At 34.9% G+C, this 8,707-nt stretch overlaps 1 protein-coding gene across 2 annotated transcripts in view; it reads right to left on the reverse strand.

Moving 5' to 3' along the window:
- The window catches only part of LOC132294887 (alpha-amylase 3, chloroplastic), a 46,617-nt gene extending 38,726 nt beyond the window's left edge, over positions 1 to 7,891 (reverse strand). Inside the window, exons 1-6 of one of the 2 annotated variants that reach the window (XM_059792901.1) lie at positions 7,515 to 7,891; positions 6,727 to 6,857; positions 6,162 to 6,216; positions 5,960 to 6,082; positions 5,709 to 5,829; positions 4,832 to 5,187 (exon numbers count right to left, since the gene is read on the reverse strand). In XM_059792901.1, the coding sequence (XP_059648884.1) occupies positions 4,832 to 5,187; positions 5,709 to 5,829; positions 5,960 to 6,082; positions 6,162 to 6,216; positions 6,727 to 6,857; positions 7,515 to 7,775 (1,047 nt within the window). In that variant the 5' untranslated portion in view covers positions 7,776 to 7,891. Of the gene's footprint in view, positions 1 to 4,831; positions 5,188 to 5,708; positions 5,830 to 5,959; positions 6,083 to 6,161; positions 6,217 to 6,642; positions 6,858 to 7,514 lie in introns of both variants that reach the window. The other variant, XM_059792900.1, reaches the window with a different exon arrangement.
- Between the last annotated feature and the right edge of the window lie 816 nt (positions 7,892 to 8,707).

The raw sequence follows: 8,707 nt of genomic DNA on the forward strand, positions 1-8,707 counted from the left end.
GTTATTCTGGTATTTTTATGGTTTGGGGTTTGCTTAATAATTTGCCTATTTAAAGGCTCCTTTGTAATTTGAGAACTCAATTTTTGGAGATTATTGATTATTACTTTCTTTGAATTCTCCTTCTGTGTTATGTTGCTTCTCCCATTTATGTTCTTGCTTTTCTCACCCATTCAATCTATCCTGCCTATCTATTCATTCTATTATCACCCCCTTTCGTCTATTTTCTCATCCCCTTCTTCTAGTCTATCTATTCTTCTATTTTCTTATCTCTTTCTTTCTTTCTGGTTTCTTGTCCAGCATCAATTGGTATCAAAGCAAAGATCCAAGTCCTAGAGTAAAGTATCAAGGTTAAAGAAAACAGTTCAAGCATTGTTCTACTGTTCAATTAAACACAACACAATTTCTGTTCAGCATCCACCCATACTGCCATCCACCCAAACCGCCACTGTAATCCACAACCCAACAAATCAATCTAACCCAAACAAAACCCAAAATCAGAACAGCAACCATCGCCAGAAAACCAAACCCCAACCTTTCACCGAACCAATAAAAAAAAATAAAAAAAAAAAAGACATCACGCCACACCACCAAAATCTATTGCTGCCGAAACCCATCTGCAACCACAAACCCTGTCGCCGCGTCAGTGTCAGTTTGGTACTTCAACAACCACATCGTTCAAAGACCATCACAGATTGTTGTTGCCGGAGTTTTCTCTTGTCACCATCGGCATCGGCTGCATCGTCGCCGTCCCTTTTGTCAAGCCCGTCTTCATCTGTTTTACATCATTGTTGGATTTCTCATCATCAACAATTGTTGCACCAGAGTTTGCCGTCAATTTCATCGCCTCATCATCACCGACACTTTCTGACCATCAATAACATCTTTACAAGTGTTCCATCCATTCTTTTGGAAAAGGATGACTGAGAAGAACCAACCTATTTCACACATATCTCTAATGCGGAGATAAAGTGTGCAAAATAATCATTGACAAGCGAAGTTCAATAAATGTAGTATCAAAATCAGGTGTTGATAGAACGAAACTCAAACCCAAGCCTCATCCACAACCATATAGAGTGGCTTGGGTAGGAGAAACTTCCTTGTTGATCTCTAAGAGGTGCCTAGTCCCAATTCAAATGGGTGACTACTCTAGTATGATTTGGTGTGTGTTTTTAACAATGAATGTAGCTCACGTGCTACTTGGTCACCCATGGATTTGTGATTTAAGTGTAACTCATTGTTGTCTTGATGAAATCATGTTAGCCAAAGGAGTGGCTAAGGGAATTTCCCACGTTCCATCTGGAACTGTGTTTAAGTCTCAACCACCTGAATCTAATGTCCCACATCGTCCCATTTCCGATAATGATGCAGAGGATGTTAGCATTCTTGACTCACACATTTCCATTGTTTCAGATAGGGATGTTAAATACAAAAGCCAATTTTGGAAAACACTGTGGGCATCTTTAGGCTCCAATTTGAAATTTCCCTTTGCATTTTGTGCTCAAACTGAAAAGAAAATTGGGATGGTCAGCCAAGGTCTAGGAAAGTTGGTTGGTTACTGTGAAATAATGCACCTTAACACTTGGGACTTACTGTTATCTATCGTGGAGTTTGCATATAATAACTTGGTCAATTGGTCTGCTCAAAGTTATTCTTTAGAGATTCTATCTGGGTGTTTACTTCGCAAACCAATTCACTTTATTTTGTTGCCTCCACATCCTTGTGCATTTAAAATCTCTCATTCCTTTGTCGAGTATGTCCATGAACTTCATGCCAATATACGAAAACAAATTGTTTTGAGTGATAAAAATTATGAATTTATTGCATATGTTCATTATAGGAATTATGAATTCTTGGAAGGAGATTATCTTATAATTTGTGTACCACAACCACCTTATCCTTATAACTCCTTCAATGCATTGGAAGCCTAAGGCATTCAACATTTCCACATCACTTATAAGTCTAGACCTAATGCATATTTTATTTGACTTGTCAACATATAGTAGTATTAGTCCAATTTATCATGTGGAGTATTTGATGCCTAACTGAGGTACCTTTGAGCCTCGTTTGTTGTTATCTTGTGCTTCTACAGGTGGAAATATATTTTCTTCAGCAGCAGCACTTGTCCTCCCATCATGTCAGTTATGGCATTTAAATTGGATTAAGGAAGTTATTGATAGTCAGAGTGATTCACAACGGATGTATTATCGAGCTTCAGATGTCTCATGGATTACAGATGAGTCTTGCCATGTTGATCCGAGCTATTTTCGGCTGTACTTTCTGCTTCACTCTTAGGGGAAGAGTTCTTCTTAGCCGAGGAGCACTTATGGGGAACGGGATATGATTCGAATACATGAGTTGCACATGCTTCAACATTACTTCTGGAGAAGAGGGAAAGAGAAATAAAATTGGTGATTTTAGTATTTTAGGGTTTTTATTTATGTTTATTGTTATTTTTGACAAAGTTTGAATTTTAGGGTTATTCTGGTATTTTTATGGTTTAGGGTTTGCTTAATAATTTGCCTATTTAAAGGCACCTTTGTAATTTGAGAACTCAGTTTTTGGAGATTATTGATTATTGTCTTCTTCGAATTCCCTGTGTGTTATGTTGCTTCTCCCATTTCTGTTCTTGCTTTTCTCACCCATTCAATTTATCATGCCTATCTATTAACTCTGTTCTCACCCCCTTTCGTCTATTTTCTCATCCCTTTCTTCTAGTCTATCTATTCTTCTATTTTCTCATCTCTTTCTTTCTTTCTGGTTACTTGTCCTGCGTCACCAAGTGGTTCACAATGAACAAGTTGGTCGGATGTCACTAGTCATTGGTTATCAGAAGTACATGGAGGAGCAAATCTCACAAGTAGTGTTTGTTAACTTAGATTGTAACCTCTTTCTCATACAGTGAATTTTGATTGCCTAAACTAGGTCCCTGGTTTTTCAATCATGTCTCTGCTTTATTTTATATATTGCTTTGTGTGTTTGTGTGATGATAATTGGACACGTGATTAACTAATTAACTAATTTTTGATTACGACTCAACGGAAATTTGATAAGTTAGTTAAGTGCAAAATAATATCCATAAAGACCTATTCACTCCCCTCTTGGTTTATATCACCGGCCTTGCATGATTCTTTGTCAAAGCCTCGGGTGGTCCAAACTATCACTATATAAACCTCTCTCTCTCAATAAAATTTCAAATTTACAAAAATTAACACATTCCATGAGCCATAGCCCTAAACTCTGTTTCTGCACTTGATACTACTACAAATTTATATGATTAATTTTTGCTATTATATATATATATATATATATATATATATATATATATATATATTATTTTTCCATTATTTTACTCCAATCATTCACCAGTATCCCTATTAACACTTCAGAATCTCCATCATTTACTATTAATACAGGTCATTTGGGGTAAAAATTGTAATATTGACAAGGGATTCCAGTTTATTTACCAAAGCTTCTATATTGTTCATGGTTGCCATATATTATTTGTGTTGATAATTTATTCCTTGTATCTACCATGGAATCTTATTAATTACTCATCATTAGATTATGGCCGTTAGTTAATACAAAGCTAAAAAAGTAGCAAATTCATGCAGGAAGGGCAATGCTAAAACCGGAAACCACTTGTCCTTCAAATGTTCAAAGATTTGGGCTGTGTGAAAATCGTCTCAAACAAGATATGCATTAGAACAAACATATATGTGCATACATAGTAAGAAAAAGAAATTTAAAAGCACTATCAATATATCAATCAAAAATTTTGTTGGATGTATATCAAGTCAAAAGGCCTTAATCCCAACCCCATTTACTTGGAGCTGGTGACATAATTCCCTCTCTCCATTCAGCTCTCGGAATCTTTGTTAAGGATATTGATACTGATACTGTTGCATAATGGGTTGGGAAAACACAAAAACTGCAATTTCAGACTAAGATTGAGTTTGGGTTGACCGAGGCTTGAAATTATACTGAATAAATTTACTTCAGGTTGAAATAACCTTCTAATTAGCCAACCCACTTAATGGGACAGTCCTAGATAGAGACGGATAAACAAAATAATGGTATGTCATTTATTTATAAATAAATAAATAAATATGATATTTATTTTCCTAAAATCAAGGGGTAGAGCAGGAAGCAGTTTTCAATCTACATCATAAAAATTTGTTCCCCTATATCTCCCGGTTTAAAAGTTGTGTCTCTTTTCCAGTAGAAACTATTTCCATAAATGAACGTATTGGTATAGTTATAACCATGTCAAGTTTGTTAAAGGCCTTCTTATAAAAGACACTCATTGTTATCGTAAGGATGGGGATTCTCACAAGATTTGCCTGTATTGAACAAAAGTGTAAATATCTTAAATATCTTCCCCTTTCTGAAAGGAAAGGACTAAAAAGCATAAATACAGAACCAAAACACTGACACAACACAGACATGTTGACACCAACAAAAGAAGTAGAATGGGAACAATGAATTTCTTATATAAATTTATATTATATATGACAAATATTGCTTTATGATAAGTAGATTTAATATCCTATAACAGTAAAATTTTTAACTTACAAATCATGTAATTATGATCACCATATCGAATAAACAAAAGGTATAACAAGGACAAAACATTCGCGTGTGTGTGCGCGCGCCTCCCCCTTAGAAGTGACGGTGCTTTTTTCTCTTCATGCACACATGCATACACACACACAGATAGACACATATATTACATATGCATACATTATATAATGAAGCATATCACTATTAAATTTCCAGTGATAATAACAGATCACTAGGTCCAAATTAATAAATTATTATTTAGATTATATACCTGTAACAAAGTCTGCAAAGCCTTATTTTTGAATACTACTGTTTCAGCTGGAAATGGCGCAGATGGAATTTCCCACTTTTTATCGTTATCCTTGCAAACTCCCCAATGAACAACGACGTCACCAGGTAGATCAGTTTCTATACGCAGAATATTTTTAGCTGTCTCTGGGCATTTCATGACAGAAGCACTCAATGAGTTTTGAAGTGGAACTACTTTCACAATGGAATGCTCTTCATAGAACCCTTCAAGTCGCCTAGTTTTCTTGTTAGGGTCTCCAGATTCATTATTGCTATCTTCGTCTTTAGGGTTAGCTCCTTCTGAGTTGAGGAGTATGTTGGATAGTTGTCCCAAAGCCCCTGGGATTAAAGAGGAACCAACAAAATTACTCAGTTCATCCTCAGAACTAAGAAAGGAGAAAAAATGTGGCAACCACACAAGGAGATGATTACATCAACCTCTGCATTGATGCATGTTTTCAATTAGTAACCCCAAATAGAAACAATTTCTATTCTCAGAAATTAAAGCATCTGAATTCTGAACCAAAAAAAAAAAAAAAAGAAAACTCTGAATGACACTGACTCGACAAGCTTAGCAATGCCAACTGAAACCAAATTCACCCTGCTTATATTATCATCATTCATTAAAGCAATCCATTCAGCAAAAGGACCTCACTCAGGGACCTACTCTCTTCAACAATTGCAGAAAACACTGGGCTATAGTTGAGTCGAATATTCAAAAAGGTCCTTTCTCAACCATGTCAACCCAAAGAAAGAAGAAAACAGGAATGGACAAAGATCAAACAAGCTACAAGTGGCACAGGCCCCATAGCATTGAACTGCAACATGAATAGAATGCAGCATAAAAGATGTTGTACAACCTGGCCATATGCCAAAGCCCTTTTTAGCTCCTACAATATTGCCATCTTCATGAAGGTAGTCAACAAGAGGCACCTTGAAGTCTCTCCCTCTATGCTGATACCAAGCTCCAGTTTCCTCATCCTATACAATAACACATCCACCCACCCAGAAAATAATATATAGATAAAGATAAATTAATTTCAAAGAACCTAAATGAGATAACTAACATAAAGCAGAAAAAATATTAAATGCTAGTAACTCAAAAACAAACCTTCAAAACAAAATTTATAGCTGCAATTGCACTGTTGGTACTAAAATCAATCTTCACTTCCTGAAAGGTATCTCCTTCTGGTGTTGCGGATGATTTTTTCAAAGGAGTCTCAATTGCATAGTCCTGAAAAGAAATATAAATTTTACAATATGCCAGGAAAACCTCTAACCTCTATACACAATCACAGATTTCAGTACACAACCTTAATGGGAATAGAGCCTGGGGGTCTCATCTCAAGAGGGGGTTGATCCCATTCACTGCAAATTCGAAAGAGAAAATATTTTTCACAAACTCTTGAGACAACCAAAGCTGATCATTAAGATTGGAATGATAAAATGAATGAAACCATCGATTCCAAATTCATCAAAAATTAAACACCACTTTCAATGGACGGAGTGGGAGCTGGGCCTAGGAGGGTAGACTTGCTCCAAACCTAGCTTGACCCCATTTGCTTACCAGAAGGTGCATTCACATGCTTAATTGTTCAAGCTTCTACAATTGCACTGAGCAATGGTAACTCCAAAATGAGATAATCATGGAATGAACAGTAAATGAAACCATCTCGCACATAGTAAAGAATAAAATTCTGTGTACATGTAACTTCCAGTTCCGTTTATGCAAGTTTATTACAATTAATTAAAATCAAAACTAAAAGCATGAGCCACCTACAAGGCAAAACATACCTGCTAATGTCATCAACCAAACTTACTCCCCAGTGAAGAACCCTCAAAACTAAAAGCATGAGCCACCTACAAGGCAAAACATACCTGCTAATGTCGTCAACAAAATTTACTCCCCAGTGAAGAACCCACTTCCCAGGAATATTACATCCCACGACAAGCTCCCAGTTATATTGATCCTTCCCATTATTTAATCTGATAGATATATTTCCCTCGACCTGCGAAATCAATCAATCCATAAACATCCCCAATCAAAGCCAAACAAATCCCTTCCTTAGGTTGCAACAAAAAATAAATAAATACATAAAAACTCGAATTGAATTTTTTTATAACAAATTACAGTCGGTCAAGTAGAGGTTTTTTTTTTTTTTCTTCTAAGGATCTACATTATACAAAATAAAAAATTCTGAAATTCGATTATCTTCATGCATCTATTTTTTCAAATCAATCAATACACACTCTAATCAAAACATAAACTGATTTTCTGCTTGGTTGCTGAGAAAATGAAAGGATAAAAATAAAGAAGGAAAAGAATGCAAATATATATATGTGTGCGTGCGCGCGCGCGCGTGTAAATATCAATATATTTTATAGAATTGTGTGCAATTGTGTATTTGGATTCTCAACTTTTCAACTTGTATTTTACTTTAAGGAACTAAAAATGCTCAATTTTAATAAACCAACAAAACAAATGCACAGAAAGTTCATGTTAATGTATACCTTTTCTTCTCAAGTCCTAAAATTCTTCTTGCTTTTCTCATCAATATACAAATGCACAAAGTTCGTGTTAATATATAATATATATATATATATATATATATGAATATATCTATACAAACATATATATATATATAAGAATTGTTAAGAGTTGGAACCTTTTCAGTCCGGTTTAATGGAAATGTCTTCTTGAAGAAGACTTGTGTAGATTCGGAGGTCTCGAAGACAGCTGTATCGGTGGAGCTTGCTCGGAGATGGAGAGCTGTGGAAGGTCTGAAGTTGCAGAAGCTCCTATAATTGGAGAACGATCTGAGAGTGTAATTTATAGAAGATTGTTTGGCCTTCTTCGAATTTAGGCGAAATTTGGGGCTCTCTCTGCGACAGTGATGAAGAATAGGCTCCAGAGCAATGGTCGACATAGTATTGAATCTATTGAAGAAAAAGATAGATTCAGGAATTGTATGTACGAAGAACAGGAAAGAAAGAGATTTGAGGAGGAGAGGAGAGAAGAGAGAGATTTGTTTGCAGATACATTTATATGATTGAGTGACGGATATTTTATTCAATTTTTCAATCACTTTTCACTTTTTACTGTAAATTATGAAATCCTCCCCCAATGTTTTTCAAAATCACGATTTCAAAATTGTTGATTGTAGGTGTTCTTTTGTGTTTAAACTCAACCTGAAAGAGAATTTTTCCGAAGACATAATGTCCAATGAAACCCTAAATAATTATCTACCACAAACCTTATAAGTTCTAAATCTTCATTGATCACTATTAATTTCCCTTTAATTCATAATTCTAAACATTTTTCTTATTTTTCTTGCATCACACCTGATTATCATATAATAAAATAAATAAATCAATTAAAATGAGTTCTGCACTAAATGATGTCCTCATTATACTTGAAATTAAGGAAAAGTTAGACAAATGATGGAGAAATAAGTACAAAAACTATTTTATGATCCGGGATTATACGGTCCGGACGAATTACTAACAAATATGTTATTTTTATTTAGTTTTTTTTTCTCAAAATAAGATATTTTATAGGAGGCTTCTGTAATAAAACATAAAGGAAGGGATTTATGTGTAAATTTGGCATTTCCAAGAATCCGTGTACTTTTACGATAAATTTATAAGTGGGATTGTGGCCGCATATGCAATTTTGGTGACGTGAATCGGGGAAATATCAGGCAACTTTCCGTGGATTAAAGGGGTCAACTATCACCACGTGGGCATTGCAGGATGTTAGTAAAGTGATGAAATTACAATTAAAAGAGGACCTGAAAATTTAATATAAAAAATTATTCAAAATTGAGTTAAACTAAAACCGAATATATGATGTTTACCA

Source organism: Cornus florida, unplaced genomic scaffold (genome assembly GCF_030987335.1).
Source record: "Cornus florida cultivar Cherokee Brave unplaced genomic scaffold, ASM3098733v1 CherokeeBrave_3.0.0_Hap2_Chr02, whole genome shotgun sequence".
NCBI lineage: Eukaryota > Viridiplantae > Streptophyta > Magnoliopsida > Cornales > Cornaceae > Cornus > Cornus florida.